We start from the raw sequence: 18224 nt of genomic DNA, 5'->3' as shown, positions 1-18224 counted from the left end.
TTCCCCCTGTGACGCAAATGTTTTCAGCCTAAATTAACTATTAAGTAAAAAGATCAGCAGAGATTGACAGAAGAAACAGAAACATGCGTGATTACGTTAAATCTAAACCTACCAGAAAATAAACTGGGTGCATAATTTTACAACGGTTTGAAAAAAATAAATAAATAACAGAAGTAGTATGTTATTAAGAAATGCCATTTTATTTGCCCAAACTAAAAATGGCCGCCTCTTGTCATGTGAGAGGAAGGCGAGTTGTGGCTGACGTGTAGACGCAACTTGTAGGTCGGCCCGGTTGCCGTGGGAGCTGTAGAGCGGGGAGCTGCGTCACACAGCGGGTGCTGCCATCTTTTGAACGGAGAGATGGGGCAGTGCGGGTTGATCTCCTCCAAGACCGTGCTGGTCTTTCTAAACCTAATTTTCTGGGTGAGCAAGCGAGACATTGGTATATGCCGTGCCCTGTAACGTATCGGTTGCTGCTGGGGACCTTGCTGAGGCGGTACCTCTTCACTGCGGTTATTAGAATGTTATGTGCTTCAGCTGCACGATTCTGTTACTGGGAGTGTTTGTTGTATATGTCTTTGCCCGTGTTTACTAGGGCTGCTGGGAGTTGCGCTAGCCATGTGCTGCAGATTCCTCTAGGCTGCTAATCCCTGGCGTATGGTGTTTTATTGTTGCTGGGCATATATTTGGGAATGCAGCAAGTGCACTTTGTGTTGTGCTGTGTGAGTGCTGCTCTGTAGGAGCTTGCTATATGGCAAGTTGGAGGTTCTTGTGGGTGTTGGGTTGGTGACGGGCTTGTGTGTGTGTGACTGACTTGCACAGACTGGCTTTTACTTAACACCCGGCGCTTTGCACAGTATTAAGTGTGTGTGTGTGACTTTGAGACAGTGTTCAAGTACAAATGCTACTTACAAGTAATTCCACGGGGAGGAAGTTCACGAGTTTTCGCGGATTTTTTATTTTTTTTTGGGGGGTGGGGGGTTGTATTTTGTGCCACTATGACTGCCTGCCTTTTCAGACATAAGTATTAGTTCTTTCTGATTTTATGTTTGTCACCTTGCCCCATCTATTTCTGTATCCAGTCCATGTACAAGTAATACAGACATGAGATTTATTACCCAGAAACGAAGTATCCAGAGAATACCTGATTTTCCTTTTTAATCATTTTTATTTTCCACAGCTTTTTGGTAATAGCTTGTTACATGGAGTGGAACATGGGCAATGTCTGACCCAAGTAAAATACTTATGGGGTAGGAGGAATCATATAAAAACTTTTTTAAGAAACGGTGGCTCTTCTTTTTTAAATTATGCAGTTGTAATTCTAGAGTGATGTTGCACAGTTAAATAGCGTGGGAGAGTTAATTAGCTTTTTAGAAGCAGAGTAAACTAAACTTTTTGTACATGTAAATCAGAGTTTTTGGTGCAAGCCTCCATTTTAAGCTGAAATTACTATTAAAGTTCAAGGTTATGGATATAGTAAAACCATTCTATCAGTCGTTTCTGCAGAAAAATCTAAAGCAGCAAATTAACTACAAATGTCTCCCTAATTACACTTCATGCTGGGTTTCTGGGAGTACCTAAGTAGCAGCTGGGCAATCTGTATGGATTTCACACCAACTGGCAATCAGGTTGGGCCCCCGGGCCAGCCCCACAATTTGGGAAGCACTGATATAAGTGTTTGTTAGTCTTATTCAATGAAGGAAGCATTGTTCTTTTGTGTTGTATTTAGTTTCAGTGCCCCATGAATTGCTAATGGTAATTCCAGAGATTCAGTCCCTAAAGGATTCAGTTTCGCCACCTAATACAAACTTTCTTTGCGTATACGTTCCTGCTCTTACAAGTAATGCATCCTCATTCTTTCATATGTTACTGAGAAACCTGTTTTATCACTTTGAAAAGGAACTGACCTACAAAAAACACAAAAGACAACAATATTGGGTTTATAGATTAATTTGTAAGGTAAAATTTCCCTTATACTTTTTGGGTTATATAATATAATCTGCAAAGATTGCTGCATGTATATTCATCTATATAGTAACCAATTAGAGGGTAGATTTTACTGGTCACTTGTTTAAAAGCAGACATTTATCAGTTGCTATGGGTTACTATACCAGTGTAAAAATAATTTTTGGGTTTGTCCCAAGTTTGTCCTTATCTAACTGCATCTTGAAAGTGTGAATGGCTACGAGAGCATCAATATATGTTTTCCTGCACTACCAATATTTTATAACTTAATCGTCTCCCTACATGTGGGTCGGGCCAAATAACATGTATTGGGAAGTATAAACGTTATACCTTGGCACCACTTACCTACAAAACATAACACTTGGCAGACTCGGTCATCCTTTAGTGTTACGGTATACTAAGTCACTAAAGATAAATGACTTCCCAACATCCCAAAATGCCAAACAGATTTTTTTTTTGCACAGTGTATTTTATTGGTAAAACATTCTTTTACCGAAAATGGCTTTAACATTCTCCCTTTGTTGTTGTAAGTTCCCGAGCTTTGCAGTGCTAGGAACTGAGCGCAGCACCCCACTAAAGAGTCTGTACTGGCTGTGCAGCTGTCTCTTGTGCATTTTTTCACATTGGAGGGATTAAACAGCTTTCATTCTATGCCTAACCCAAACCTTCATGCAGTTCTTTTGGCCACAAATCTGACCCAATCCTCTCTATTTGAATCAATGGGTGGAGATAGGTATAGTATGAGGGAATAGCATTAGAGAATGCCTGCCTTAAATTCATTGCCCATGAGCCAACATCAAGCTCACCCAAGCAATAAAAATCCAAAGTAAATAAACTCAAACATTATTAATGACGTATATGTGATTGGTCATGCATTAACTAGTCTTCAGCTTATGTGGGATATGCTCTGCTAGCAATTTTCTTTTTAATTACTCACCTCTTTAGATGTGAGTGAGGTTACTTCGGGGCACAGATAAAATATCTGTCCTTTGTTAGGGGATCTTGAAGAGTTATTACATTACAGCTGTCCTAATAACATTTTAAAACTTCTGTTTTAAGGGCAACATCACATGGGGAAAACTTGGACAATAAAATGGCTCGATCGCACATAGTGCCATGTGTAACATGTTTATTGTTTGGGTGTGGATGCTATTAAAGGGAAGCGGATATTAAACATAGTGTTGGGTTGAAACGTGTCCTGCTGTAACTTTGCTCAGAATCCTGAGCTTGGCTGCATGATAAGGATTCTTTGTGCTTTGGCAAAGCTTTGTGATTTCATGTCATAAGGGTCATTCATCCTTTGTGCTCTGCTGTTAAACTATGGCAGTGTTCAGCCTACTGCTAAGGGTTTTCTCCATATCACATAGTAAATATATGCATCAAGTAACCGAATGGAATACATTATCAAAATCAGTGGGAGTTGATTTCTATCTCCCATCAATTCCATTATAATTAGAATTTGAACTTGAACAAAATGGTTTCCTTTTTCTCTGGACTAATAAAACGGTACCATGTACAAGATTTGAACTAAGATATAATGAAACCACATTAGAGGCAAAACAGCCCTGTTGGCTGGCTTTATTTAATGTTTAAATGATTGTGTAGTTGATTTAAGGTAGGGATCCCCCATCCTTTCTTAATTGTGAGCCACAGTCAAATGTAAAAGACTTTGAGAGCAACACAAGCATCATAAAAGTTCATGGAGGTGCCAAATAAGGGCTAAGATTGGCTATTAGGCAGCCTCTATGCACAATATCAGCTTACAGGAGACTTTATTTAGTAGTAAATCTTGTTTTTATTCAACCAAAACTTGCCACCAAGTCGGGAATTCAAAAATAACTACCTGGTTTTGGGGCACTGAGAGCAACATCCAAGGGGTTGGTGAGCAACATGTTGTTCTTAAGCCACTGGTTGGGGATCACTGATTCAAGTATGGTAATCCATATTACAGAAAGACCCCCTTATCTGGAAAACCCCAGGTCCCAAGCAATCTGGATAACAGGTCCCATACCTGTATTGTGTTTAATAATAAAATAACTTAAATAACCTTTAAGTTAACTTTTAATATGTTCTAGAACTGGCAATTCTTATCAACTTTAATTTGGTCTTAATTTTTTATTCTATAGTTTTTTTGTTTTTTTTTTAAATTACCTTTTACTCACTTTTTTCAATGTTCTTTCTCTTGCGTTTTACCCCCGGGCTGGGTGCTCCTGTTAGAAAAAAAACACACCAGCCTGCGGTAGCTGTGAGCCAGTGTGAAATGCAGCTCTTTTTTTCCCCTATCTTGCTGTACTCACACAGGCACGTGTAAGTGACGAACATTGGTCGAGCGCAGCATATTGTGTTTTACCTGTGTTCTGTGCCTATGTGAGTACGGTGGGAAAGGGAAGAATGGACTGTCAATGGACAGACGCTCCTGAGTACAAGCCCTGTAAGAACAGGAAGTAGAATATTTCTTTACATTTTCAGAATTTATGATGTTAGTGCAAAAAGTTTCAAAAAACTTACATATTTCCTAATTAAGACAATAGGCGCAAAGTAGAAACACGAACCCTCTACTCTATAAATCTACTGATGTAGAAAATGTATCTCTAATCACTCTATAATCTTCTAATGTAATGCATATTAGTGAAACCGCAGTAAAAAAAAAAAAATGCCAGAATCATCTTGTTTGATGTTTAGGAAACACAAGGGCTATTTTCAGTGTCCACTGTAAGCCTAGAGATTTCCACTATATTAAAGGAAGCAGCTTGACACCATTCCTGGCATATTTGTTGTGATCTCTAATCACTCTAAAAGTTAAAGGTGGTATACCAATTTTCTACATTAGCAGATTTATAGAGTGTTATAGACTGACAACCTTAAATGGTTTTAAATTTTTGTTTGCTTTCCTGTTTTGCCTCTTTTCAGAGCAAAGTTTGAAATATGATTTGATTTACTGATCACAGTAACCAAAAAAAATACATTTTTTGTGAGGCTACTTTTTTTATAGTTATGGTTACTTTGTATTGTTTATCTTTATGTAGAGGCATTGTCTTATTTACTTTCTACTGTAAATACTAAAGTGCTGCCTGGTTGATAGGGTAAGTGGTACACAAGCAACCACATTGCCATTGAAATTCTAACCTTTGCTGCAGAAAAAAATAATTTAGAAATGCGATTGGGTTAAAATAACTTTATCTGCATCATTCTAAATGTTAAGTATAAGGTAAACTAACCCTTTACATTTTCTTATTTTATGTTATAGTTGCATAATAACTTGTTATTCCTTGTAGCTTTTGCATACAGTCTATCTACAATGACTTATTCGTCTATTTCTAAAATGGTTGAAACTACTGATGCTATTCTAACATCCTTTACTGTTTACAGGCTGCTGCTGGCATCCTATGCTACGTGGGAGCCTATGTCTTCATCACCTATGATGACTACGACCACTTTTTTGAGGATGTGTATACTTTGATTCCTGGTGTAATAATCATTGCTGCAGGAACGCTCCTTTTCATTATAGGCCTGATTGGTTGTTGTGCCACCATCAGAGAAAGCCGTTGTGGATTAGCAACAGTGAGTGCAACCAACCTACTTCTGTTCATTGAAATTAAGCATTCTTAACAGCTTTACCTATCCATGTCATAACCATAGGCATACCTTTGCACCCCAGTCATCACTCTTTTTAAACTGACCATAAATTCAAGGCGTGTTGTATATCCACATTCAAACAGGGCTGCGCATCATACCTTAGGCATTGCCTTGTCTTACTTAAGCTAAACCAGTCTTTTAACATTCCAGGCATTCTCTTTCTAAGAAGTCAAGTTCATTAGACCCTGCCCATATAGTGCTTTATTCAACATATGCAAGTAAATAGTTTGGGGTTAAATTCTTTCACCTAATCTGTGGTGATCTTGTTGTCCGGCATAGGAAATACAGAGGAGCTATTATATGGAAGGATTGAAATAGAATGGGGTGGGTTTGTTTCCCTCTCTTCCCTCACTTAACTTGTAGGGTGCAGATGGAGAAAAAATAGCCACAAACTAACTGATTTGGATTTAAAGCAATCAGAAAAACACATTTTATTGGGTTACGGAGTTTTGATTGATACACTTTTTTTATTATGTATAAGTCAGATTAACTCCAAGTGTTTGAACCATTGTGTGCCTTTTGATTGCTACTTTACAGAGCTTTGGTCTCCTGTGAGCAAAACGTGGAAGTTTGCCCACCTTTTTATCCCTTTAGGCTTACATGCCAGCACAATACTGTGTTGGAGAAAATGTTATCTTTGCATTTTCTCCAGCAGTGTATTAGTGAAACAGCAGTGGTAAAATGACAGGAATGACATCTTGTGTTGCTTTTTGGATGTTTAGGAAACACAAGGGCTGTTTCACTGTAAGCTTAGAGATTTCCACTAAATTTGAAAAGGAAGCAGCTTTGTTGTATTTTCTGCTGAGGGTAAAAATACTGAAACAAACCTTTCCTCTGTTCACTTATGTCGTGATTTCTAAACCCCTTTGTAAATCTCTACCAGGGTACCATGCCCTGATGGCCAAATATAATATTGGTTTATGAAATTTCTTCTTTTTCAGTTTGTTGTCATCTTGCTCTTGGTGTTTGTGACAGAAGTTGTTGTGGTTGTTCTTGGATACATCTACAGAGCCAAGGTAAAGTGCATATAGGTGGACAGCATCACTTCAATTTTGTATTTTCACATTGAAAACAATATTAGACATCATCAGTGCTCACAAGTGGAACAATTTTGATACTGAGTGTCACAAGTTAGAACCTCCATTGTGCAAATTCAAAACTGTGTTTAGAACCATCATTTAGGTATTATAATGTGTAACATCTGTATATAATTAAAGAATCTATTTTGTCTCATTGGCATTATTCACAGCATACCTGAACCAGCCATAGCCTTAGGTAGCCCACTTCTACATGTTTCTGCTATCCAATGGTGGGGATGTTTTTGTACAAATCTTATTGGTCACAGAGCTATATGTGTTTGGGCTTTAGATTAGCGTACATCTTTTTTTTATACCAAGGAATTAACAGTAGTACCTATTTATTTGGTAGGTAAAACATTTCTTTCAGTAGGTATAAAGTGAGAGTGTGAAGTGAATGTTGAGTTTTTATGTTTTTTTTTAATTTTATTATGTAGCTGTTGCTACTTTGATGTAAAATCTCTGCTTTGTATGCAGGTAGAAGATGAGGTGGATAACACAATTGCAAATGTTTTTAACCAATACAATGGGATATCCCCTGATTCAGCAAGCCGTGCAATTGATTATGTTCAACGGCAGGTAAGAATAAAAAGTTTAGTAGATCTGGTAATATGCTATGTGGAAACTAGTTTGTAAATATTGTCAGTAATGGTCTATATAATGGGTCAAGACACAGTACATGTAACTTTGATTAGTAGTATTTTTGAAGTATGTTTAGAAAACTTTCTTTTTCTGAATTTGTTTTACTTGAAATTAAAGTGCACAGAGCAGCATAGATATGTTAAATGATAAGTAAATACATAAAAACAAAATATTTCTTGTCTTATGAAAACCACAAACGTGCTGAACACATGTTACAAAGAAATTATGTGAGCACTTACATGTAAATAGGTTGTAAATACTGAAGGGATTCTACAGAGCTTTTTGATACATTCAAGCAAAATCTTTAGGGAGCAACAGGCAGTGCAAAAAAGGGATATTTTACCTCTCTCGTCTCTCTCTTGTCTCATTAAAGCTTCACTGTTGTGGCATCGACAACTACTTAGATTGGGAGAACACACCATGGTTCTCTGAAGCAAAGAACAACAGTGTTCCCCTCAGCTGCTGCCGTAACTATGTGTTCAACTGTACAGGAAGCATGAACAAACCTGGAGATCTTTACTCTGAGGTGAGATGCTAAAAAGAAAAGCAGGTATTTTTAAGCTGGCGGAAAAAAATCAGCCATATACAATATTGTAGGCCATATTATACTGTTAAGTGGGGCTATTATCTATTAAATAAAGTGTATCCACTTTTATGTGCCCCCTCTTGTAGCTCCACGGGGTTGGTCTGTGTGGAGCTACGCAGATTGCCTTTTATTGTAAAACAATCTTTTGCCTTTTATCTATCTTATTATCTAGGGTTGCAAGGCCCTGGTTGTAGAGAAGCTCCAGGAAATAATGATGTATGTTATATGGGCTGCTCTGGCGTTTGCTGCTATACAGGTGAGGCTTGGAGTTGAATGGAGTGTTTGTGAGGGTTCAGGTGTAAAGATTTCTCTTGGAAATTGTATACATAAAGAAAGCATAGCAGTAACTATGTTTAAAGGTTTTATTGTATGTATACAGTGGCTTGCAAAAGTATTCGGGCCCCCTTGAACTTTTCCACCTTTTGTCACATTACAGCCACAAACATGAATCAATTTTATTGGAATTCCACGTGAAAGACCAATACAAAGTGGTCTGCACATTAGAAGAGGAACGAAAATCATACATGATTCCAAACATTTTTTACAAATAAATAGCTGCAAAGTGGGGTGTGCGTAATTATGCAGCCCCCTGAGTCAATACTGTGTAGAACCACCTTTTGCTGCAATTACAGCTGCTAGTCTTTTAGGGTATGTCTCTACCAGCTTTGCCCATCTACAGACTGAAATCCTTGCCCATTCTTCTTTGCAAAACAGCTCCAGCTCAGTCAGATTAGATGGACAGCCTTTGTGAACAGCAGTTTTCAGATCTTGCCACAGATTCTCCATTGGATTTAGATCTGGATTTTGACTGGGCCATTCTAACACATGGATATGTTTTGTTTTAAACCATTCCATTGTTGCCCTGGCTTTATGTTTAGGGTCGTTGTCCTGCTGGAAGGTGAACCTCTGCCCCAGTCTCAAGTCTTTTGCAGACTCCAAGAGGTTTTCTTTCAAGATTGCCCTGTATTTGGCTCCATCCATCTTCCCATCAACTCTGACCAGCTTCCCTGTCCCTGCTGAAGAGAAGCATCCCCAGAGCATGATGCTGCCACCACCATATTTGACAGTGGGGATGGTGTGTTCAGAGTGATGTGCAGTGTTAGTTTTCCGCCACACATAGCGTTTTGCATTTTGGCCAAAAAGTTCCATTTTGGTCTCATCTGACCAGAGCACCTTCTTCCACATGTTTGCTGTGTCCCCCACATGGCTTGTGGCAAACTGCAAACAGGACTTCTTATGGTTTTCTGTTAACAATGGCTTTCTTCTTGCCACTGTTCCATAAAGGCCAACTTTGTGCAGTGCACGACTAATAGTTGTCCTATGGACAGATTTCCCCCACCTGAGCTGTAGATCTCTGCAGCTCGTCCAGAGTCACCATGGGCCTCTTGGCTGCATTTCTGATCAGGGCTCTCCTTGTTCAGCCTGTGCATTTCGGTGGATGGCCTTGTCTTGGTAGGTTTACAGTTGTGCCATACTCCTACTTCTGAATGATCGCTTGAACAGTGCTCCGTGAGATGTTCAAGGCTTTGGAAATGTTTTTGTAGCCTAAGTCTGCTTTAAATTTCTCAATAACTTTATCCCTGACCTGTCTGGTGTGTTCTTTGGACTTCATGGTGTTGTTGCTCCCAATATTCTCTTAGACAACCTCTGAGGCCATCACAGAGCAGCTGTATTTGTACTGACATTAGATTACACACAGGTGCACTCTATTTAGTCATTAGCACTCATCAGGCAATGTCTATGGGCAACTGACTGCACTCAGACCAAAGGGGGCTGAATAATTACGCACACCCCACTTTGCAGTTATTTATTTGTAAAAAAAAAAGTTTGGAATCATGTTTGATTTCCGTTCCACTTCTCACGTGTACACCACTTTGTATTGGTCTTTCACGTGGAATTCCAATAAAATTGATTCATGTTTGTGGCTGTAATGTGACAAAATGTGGAAAGGTTCAAGGGGGCTGAATACTTTTGCAAGCCACTGTACATAAATTAAAGTTTTCTCTAGTTTAGAAAATGTGTTCATTGATTTTACTGTAATCCCATCAGTACAGCCTCTATAGGAATTAATGGGCCAAAAAAGGGGAAGGCATTTGTGGATTTGTATTGTCTTCTACTGTGTCAAGATAATTCTGTTGCTAAATATTTTAATTTCATGTAATATTTACACTATCCTACATTGATGTTGCAGCTTCTGGGAATGCTGTGTGCCTGTATTGTTCTGTGCAGGAGAACCCGTGACCCTGCCTATGAACTTCTTATCACAGGTGGAACCTACGCATAAGATCTACCAAATCGGCCAGCTCCTTGTGCTTCGTACCCTTCAACCTTCGTTCCAAAAGGGACAACTCGGCTGGACAAGTTCTCCTCGTCCACTTACCCACCTCTCCCAGCTGCTGCTCAGCTGTGAACTGACAAGACAGATATGACAGTGGGTCAGCTTGACCTCTGAACTGTTACCTCTGTCCTCAGCCTGTCACTTCTCTAGTGTTCTTTTTGTTTGTCTCATTTTTAGTTTTGTGCTGATTTTGTAGGTTTTAGCAAAAGTGACTGCTAAAGTAGCTGTAGGACTGTTAGTGAGGTAAAGCAGAATTGTGTTAGGTTATTGGTCTGAACTCACTGATAATACAAAAACTGACTCTGTATGTGCAGCTGTGTGCTGTTAATCACCACACAGTCACTAATTGTACTTCTAACCTTAAAGGGACTACCTTCAATTTGAAAACTATAACCTGCATGAGACACATCTATCTGCAGCAGGCAACAGCAGTATTTATAAAACCACTCCTGAACTCATAGAAAAGGTTCCAAAAAAAGGATTTTCTTATAATCTTGAGGGGAGTCTGTGGGAGGAATGTCTTTTGTTCTAACTTTATCAGCTTGATCATGGTCAACAGAATCCCCTGATGCTAATTATTTATTCAGCTACACCAAAATATATCATTCTGTGTTGATTCTTAGAAAGAGAAAGCCCATCAATGCATACTTTTACTTGCAGCGCTGCTTTTATAGTTCTCCTAACAATAATACAAAGCATGTGTCCAACCATCAAGCACATTCAGCATTAACAAAACTTCTCCTAATGTATTTTACATAACCTCTCCAGAGGTGTAAATGAAATACTGTACAAGCCATTTGTTGTTAATTTAAAACACATTATATGCCTTATCATCCATGCATCCTACTTCTGCTGCAGAAAATAAGCAGTTTTTAAAATGAAAACTACTTTTAGAAGTGCAAAGAGATACATGATATGTATGGGGTTTGCACTATACTTGAATGAACCTAACCTGGAATATTTTAAGAACTCCATTCAACTTTCTGTGAGCCACACTATAGGTCGGTGAAAGATGTTCTTCCCAAGCCCTCTTGAAGCTTTCAGTCAGGTTGAACAGGGAAATCTAGGAGCCTTTCTGAAGCAAATATGCACTACGTTCTTTCAGTAGTTATTTAGGTTTTTTTTCTATTTGGGGCTGTTCTGTGTATGGAGTGAAGAATTTTACTGTTAATAATTTCACTATATAGAACAGCAAATGATTCTGTGACTGGAACTGACTTGTAAATAGTGACTGATTAAATAAAAATTGACACCCTTCCCAGTGATTTGAATCTCTGTATATTATAAATGTGTTAATGTGGCATAAATCAGACTTTGTGGGGAAAAAATATGTACTGCATGTAAAAGAGGATTTAACTCTGGCTGCTTTTTGTATATTGAATTTACTGCCCCAGCCTAAAGGTTCAGCATCTCTAACAGCAATGAGCCAGGCCTTCAAAGTTGTTACAGGAGTTCCCCATCCTGACATTTTGGATTTTGTTAATGGTTTCAGTGACACTCACATGCTCAGTGGGCCCTGGGCAGCTGTTAAGAATCTAAGCTTAGGGTTTGTCGCAAATCATCAAGCAGAAAATGAGGTTTCTCTGTCATAGAAGCTGAGGGAATAGAGGTAAGCTGGCCATACATTATATGATCTGATTGTTTGACAAGGTCACCAAATGAGTGGATATTTCCCCGATATGCCCACCTAAGGTGGCCCTGGGAATCAGAGGGCACCATACACTGGCAGATAAGCCGCCAAATTGGCATCTTAAATCTGCCCATCAATGACTTCCACATAGATAATGTGTACTTTTAAGTTTCTAAACACAAAATTTGGTTTATAGTCAAATCTTTGCTGTCGGTGGATTGGTTGGTACTTTCGTGATTTTGTTGCATTCATTTGTATATGTATTTCTAGTTAGGGTTAGATTTGTTCAGCTAGCAGCAATTCAAATTAGCCTAGATGCAAAAAGGTGAGTGTACCCAATGTGAATAATTGAATTAACCTTGGGGATAGAGGGGTGCCATACATTTCCCTGTGTTACTTACTCATTCTTTGTATGCTGAATTATCTGTATCATTTCATTGCTAATTGGTGGCCGCCTTGCACCTTTTATTACATTAACTCGTAAATTCGTGTAAAGTTGGCAGTAGATTGTGTCCTGTAGCAATTCAGATTTTCCTGGAAGCAAATAAATCTGTACACCCAAAGTGAATAACTGAAATATAGAGGGGTGCCATACCCTGTTATGTACTTTCATCCATACTTATGTGCTGAATTCACTGTACACTTTTGATTCTGCTTTCTTACAACATTCTTCCCCCTCAGCATAGGGAAGCCTAGCAGCATTTGCCACCTTATGTGGATTTCATGGAAGTTATTTCTACAGAAATGTAATACATAAAATGCTTTGCATGGGAATGCAGACATTTAAAGGAAAAGTAACACCAAAAAATGTAAGTGTTTTAAAGTTCTGTAATTAAAATATAACGTACTGCTGCCCTACACTACTAAAACTGTGTGTTTGCTTCAGGAACACTACTATAGTTTATATACAGTGGTGTGAAAAACTATTTGCCCCCTTCCTGATTTCTTATTCTTTTGCATGTTTGTCACACTTAAATGTTTCTGCTCATCAAAAACCGTTAACTATTAGTCAAAGATAACATAATTGAACACAAAATGCAGTTTTTAAATGAAGGTTTACGTTAAGGGAGAAAAAAAACTCCAAATCTACATGGCCCTGTGTGAAAAAGTGATTGCCCCCCTTGTTAAAAAAATAACTTAACTGTGGTTTATCACACCTGAGTTCAATTTCTGTAGTCACCCCCAGGCCTGATTACTGCCACACCTGTTTCAATCAAGAAATCACTTAAATAGGAGCTACCTGACACAGAGAAGTAGACCAAAAGCACCTCAAAAGCTAGACATCATGCCAAGATCCAAAGAAATTCAGGAACAAATGAGAACAAAAGTAATTGAGATCTATCAGTCTGGTAAAGGTTATAAAGCCATTTCTAAAGCTTTGGGACTCCAGCGAACCACAGTGAGAGCCATTATCCACAAATGGCAAAAACATGGAACAGTGGTGAACCTTCCCAGGAGTGGCCGGCCGACCAAAATTACCCCAAGAGCGCAGAGACAACTCATCCGAGAGGCCACAAAAGACCCCAGGACAACATCTAAAGAACTGCAGGCCTCACTTGCCTCAATTAAGGTCAGTGTTCACGACTCCACCATAAGAAAGAGACTGGGCAAAAATGGCCTGCATGGCAGATTTCCAAGGCGCAAACCACTTTTAAGCAAAAAGAACATTAAGGCTCGTCTCAATTTTGCTAAAAAAACATCTCAATGATTGCCAAGACTTTTGGGAAAATACCTTGTGGACCGACGAGACAAAAGTTGAACTTTTTGGAAGGTGCGTGTCCCGTTACATCTGGCGTAAAAGTAACACAGCATTTCAGAAAAAGAACATCATACCAACAGTAAAATATGGTGGTGGTAGTGTGATGGTCTGGGGTTGTTTTGCTGCTTCAGGACCTGGAAGGCTTGCTGTGATAGATGGAACCATGAATTCTACTGTCTACCAAAAAATCCTGAAGGAGAATGTCCGGCCATCTGTTCGTCAACTCAAGCTGAAGCGATCTTGGGTGCTGCAGCCGGACAATGACCCAAAACACACCAGCAAATCCACCTCTGAATGGCTGAAGAAAAACAAAATGAAGACTTTGGAGTGGCCTGGTCAAAGTCCTGACCTGAATCCTATTGAGATGTTGTGGCATGACCTTAAAAAGGCGGTTCATGCTAGAAAACCCTCAAATAAAGCTGAATTACAACAATTCTGCAAAGATGAGTGGGCCAAAATTCCTCCAGAGCACTGTAAAAGACTCGTTGCAAGTTATCGCAAACGCTTGATTGCAGTTATTGCTGCTAAGGGTGGCCCAACCAGTTATTAGGTTCAGGGGGCAATTACTTTTTCACACAGGGCCATGTAGGTTTGGATTTTTTTTCTCCCTAAATAATAAAAACCCTCATTTAAAAACTGCATTTTGTGTTTACTTGTGTTATCTTTGACTAATAGTTACATGTGTTTGATGATCAGAAACATTTAAGTGTGACAAACATGCAAAAGAATAAGAAATCAGGAAGGGGGCAAATAGTTTTTCACACCACTGTATACCCTGCTGTGTGGCCATGGTGGCAGCCATTCAAGCTGGAAAAAAAGAAAAGGCACAGGCTACATAGCAGATAACAGATAAGCTCTGTAAAATATAATTGGGCTTTATGTGTTTTCTGCTAGCTAACCTGTGCCTTTTCTCCTTTGAATAGCTGCCCCCATGGCTACACAGCAGGATATTTCTATAAACTATAGCAGTGTTCCTGAGGCAAACACACCAGTTGTACCAGTGCAGGGCAACACTGCATTATACTATAATTATTTTTATACACTTTCATTTTTTGGTGTTACTGTTCCTTTAAAGGAGAAGGAAAGTCACAGTAACTGGGGGGTTCCACGTGATAGGTACCCCCAGTGATTGTAATCACCTGACACTGCACAGTTTTGATTCCATAGATTTACAACAAAATACTTTTTAATGTGACCTTTTTATGAGGAAAAACCCAAATCTGCTGTTTCCATAAGTATTTTAATTAATATTTTAATATTTTGCAAAGCCCCTTTTCCAGTAATATCATGTGCAACTATTTTGGGTGTGCGTATTACCAGCTTTGCACAGTGTTTGGGAGAGATTTTAGCTTCTTAATCCTGGCAGAGTTGCTACAGATTGGTTGTGCACCTTTGTTCTTTAGCTACTGCCAAAGCGTCTTAATGGGATTTCAATAGGCCACTGTAGGTCATTAACCTTTTTGTTATTGAGCCGCTTCATTGTTATTTTGCTTTGCGTTTGGGATTATTGTACTGCTGAAAGATGAACTTTCACCGAGATTCTGTTTTTGGCATACAGAAATAGGTTCTTTTGCATTATGCAACCCCCATTATAGTGCATTGCAGCCAAACACTTCAACATTATCAGTGCTGTGCAGTTATAACTGACACCATATGCCATAGCAAGGGTTTTCTGAGAAAACATGGAGCTCAGCAGCAGAAAAGGGATAAAGTTTGGATATTAAATATATTCATTGTTTTTTTTACCTCCTAAGCATGCAGAAAGATATTATGATTGTGACTATCCTACGATGTTCAGGCCGCTAATCAATAGTGCAGTTCTTCTCAGTTACTGGAAGTTTTGCAGCTGCTGTTTTTGTTCCAGAAAGGAGTGGGCTCTCACCCAAGGAATCTCTCACATTCACTCTTTGTTGCCTAAATATAATGCATATACTCTATCCGGGTTAAAGGTCCCTGCTTTCCCAAGGGCCTTAGCAGTAACATGAAGTGTGACCAAATGGCATGTCTGTTTGAATAGAGGACTACAATAAAACAGGGCCCATGACATATGCAAGTTGCTGGCATCAAGAAGCGTTCTACTCAATAGCCATCACAGAATGCTCTACTCTTGCTGACAAGTAAAGATATAAAGCAAAGTACTGATCTTTTGTTACAGAAACAACCAGAGCTGTGCAGGGAAACAGGTTCTTTGTTTTGGAATTTCACTTATAGCACTTTCTCTTCGACATTTCATCTTTCTGTCAGTTAAACAAATATGCATTAAGATTTTGACAGTCATCAACATTTTGTGAACAGATTTCTAAAGTGCTCTGATATTAGAAATGTTGGCAAAATATGGCATTAAAATGTTGCTTTGCTAGTGATCAGCTATGTTACAATAGAACAAAATAATAAATGTGATCTATAACACACAGACCATGGTTTCATATGGAATTCTACATACAGTAATTACAAGGGTTGAGCAGTTAAACATGCCAGATAATTACTATATCAATGGATGGGTGGTCAACTGAATCTGTAATCATGCACAGCATAACTGAAGTATTGCCTAAATCTGCTGTTTCTCCTGGAACTGGGTTTCTCTTGATTTGTTATCCTTTTAAAGGAACAGTTCAGTGTAAAAATGAAACTCGGTAAAATGGATAGACTGTGCAAAATAAAAAATATTTGTAATATAGTTAGTTAGGCAAAAATGTAATCTATAAAGGCTGGAGTGAGCAGAGGCCTAACATAGCCAGAACACTACTTCCAGCTTTCAGCTCTCTAACCTCTTGGTCAGTAACTTTAGGGGGGACACAACTGTTCAGTTAGTTTGAGCATGCAGGTCAGATTCAAATGCAAACTAACTGAACAGTTATGTCCCATATGGCCCCACCTCGAGTCACTGATTGGTTACTGACTGCTTACTGGTTATAGAGCTTTCAAGGAGGAAGTAGTGTTATGTTAGACATCTGCTCACTCTAGCCTTTATAGATTACATTTACTTAAGTGAGTTCACCAAAAGAGCTGATCCTTTCCTGATATGCCAACCTTGAGCATGTGCCTATTTTGCGACCCAGTATAGGAACTGTGAGTGAGATCAGCAAGACTAGAATTAAGGACTAATTTTCCCTTTAATATTTGCTTTCCTTTAGTGAATTTATATTTTTATTGCAGCAAGTTTGTGTACAATAGCTAACCTGCACTTAGTAGTTCAGTCTGTGAAGGATACTAGGGTTAGTTACTGCTACTGTGAGTTTTATTCATTCTTTGTTGTTTTGAACTATGATTCAGCAAATTTGAAGTAGAGACTGGAATATGATTAGAATTAAATTGAAACAATAAGACATATTTATAAAAATCTGGCCTGGGAATCAGTCTGCTGTCTGGCTGCTTATGTAAGTGAATGGCTTCTGAATTTTTAGTCTAATCACCTACAGTTTAGCTTCTGTATGTTCTATAGCCAGTAGTGCTGTATTATAATTGGACTCATCTCCCAGATGACACAGTGCCTGCATAGCCAATGCATCTAAGGCAGTGCTGTCCAACTTCTGTGGTACAGAGGGCTGGAACTTTTCCGGCCTACGTGGTGGAGGGCAGATAATGGAAGCCAGTTTTGACCACTCCCCTTTTTGAAACCACACCCGTGTTATCACATGACCATACCCATATAATTGGTTGTAGTACAGCAAAAAACCTGCCATACTCTGCCTGCCCTACCCTGCCTGTGTGTGCCATACTTGGCCTGCCCTACCCTGCCTGTGTGTGCCATACTCTGCCTTCCCTATGCTGCCTGTGTGTGCCATACTCTGCTTGCCCTATGCTGCCTGTGTGTATGGCACACACAGGCAGCCTACAGTGACACAATGCTGGCACTGCTCCTACAGTCTGCACAATAACTATACATTAAAAAAACTTTTTAATTGCAGTACCACCTCAGTATATGTTCTTTTTGTAGTGTGCATGGATTATTTGTGGGTTTCTACTGCTCCTACAGTCTGAGGTATGAAGAGATGAACAATGTGAGTGATTACAGTCTGAGCCTGAGGTGTGAACACTGCAGGGGGTGAACAATGCAGAGATTAAAAGGTGTGAACAACACAGGGGATTACATTTTCAAACAATACAGAGGGTTTACAGCCTGAATCTGAGGTGAGAACCATGCAGGGGGGGCAGTTAATCACATTACTGATACCATTTAGGGCTCTGGCACATGGGGAGATTAGTCGCCCACGACAAATCTCCCTGTTCGCTGGCGACTAATCTCCCCGAATTGCCATCCCACCGGCGAAAATGTAAATCGCCGGTGGGATGGTATACACGGAAGTTGCCTTGAGAGGAAACTTCCGTGACTAATCTTCCTGTGTGCCAGAGCCCTTAAAGCTTACACAAAAGTAAGCCATCAAAGCAGCCAGACAGGTGGGGGGGCCACACCAGTTGGACAGGACTGATCTAAGGGAAAGGGTACACAGGGCAGATTTTCAGCCAGTGGATAAGGCAGGCTGACAATTTGCCTCTATATTTAAAAAAAATCTTCTAGTTGTGCCTGCACCTGGAAGCATTGAATCCACCCAGGGGCAGGTCTGCGCTTATCTGCAGGCTGACAATCCTCC

At 39.4% G+C, this 18224-nt stretch overlaps 1 protein-coding gene across 1 annotated transcript; it reads left to right on the top strand.

Moving 5' to 3' along the window:
* Nucleotides 1-356: 356 nt before the first annotated feature.
* Nucleotides 357-11504, top strand: tspan3 (tetraspanin 3). The gene is given in 7 exon segments (NM_001017023.2): nt 357-423; nt 5335-5526; nt 6543-6617; nt 7155-7256; nt 7693-7845; nt 8078-8161; nt 10097-11504. Coding segments are annotated over 7 exon segments (762 nt in total). The 5' UTR covers nt 357-360; the 3' UTR covers nt 10190-11504.
* Nucleotides 11505-18224: the final 6720 nt, after the last annotated feature.

Source organism: Xenopus tropicalis, chromosome 3 (genome assembly GCF_000004195.4).
Source record: "Xenopus tropicalis strain Nigerian chromosome 3, UCB_Xtro_10.0, whole genome shotgun sequence".
NCBI classification, from domain to species: Eukaryota; Metazoa; Chordata; class Amphibia; order Anura; family Pipidae; genus Xenopus; species Xenopus tropicalis.
The sequence above is the reverse complement of the archived record's forward strand: the minus strand, read 5'-3'. Positions and strand labels throughout refer to the sequence as shown.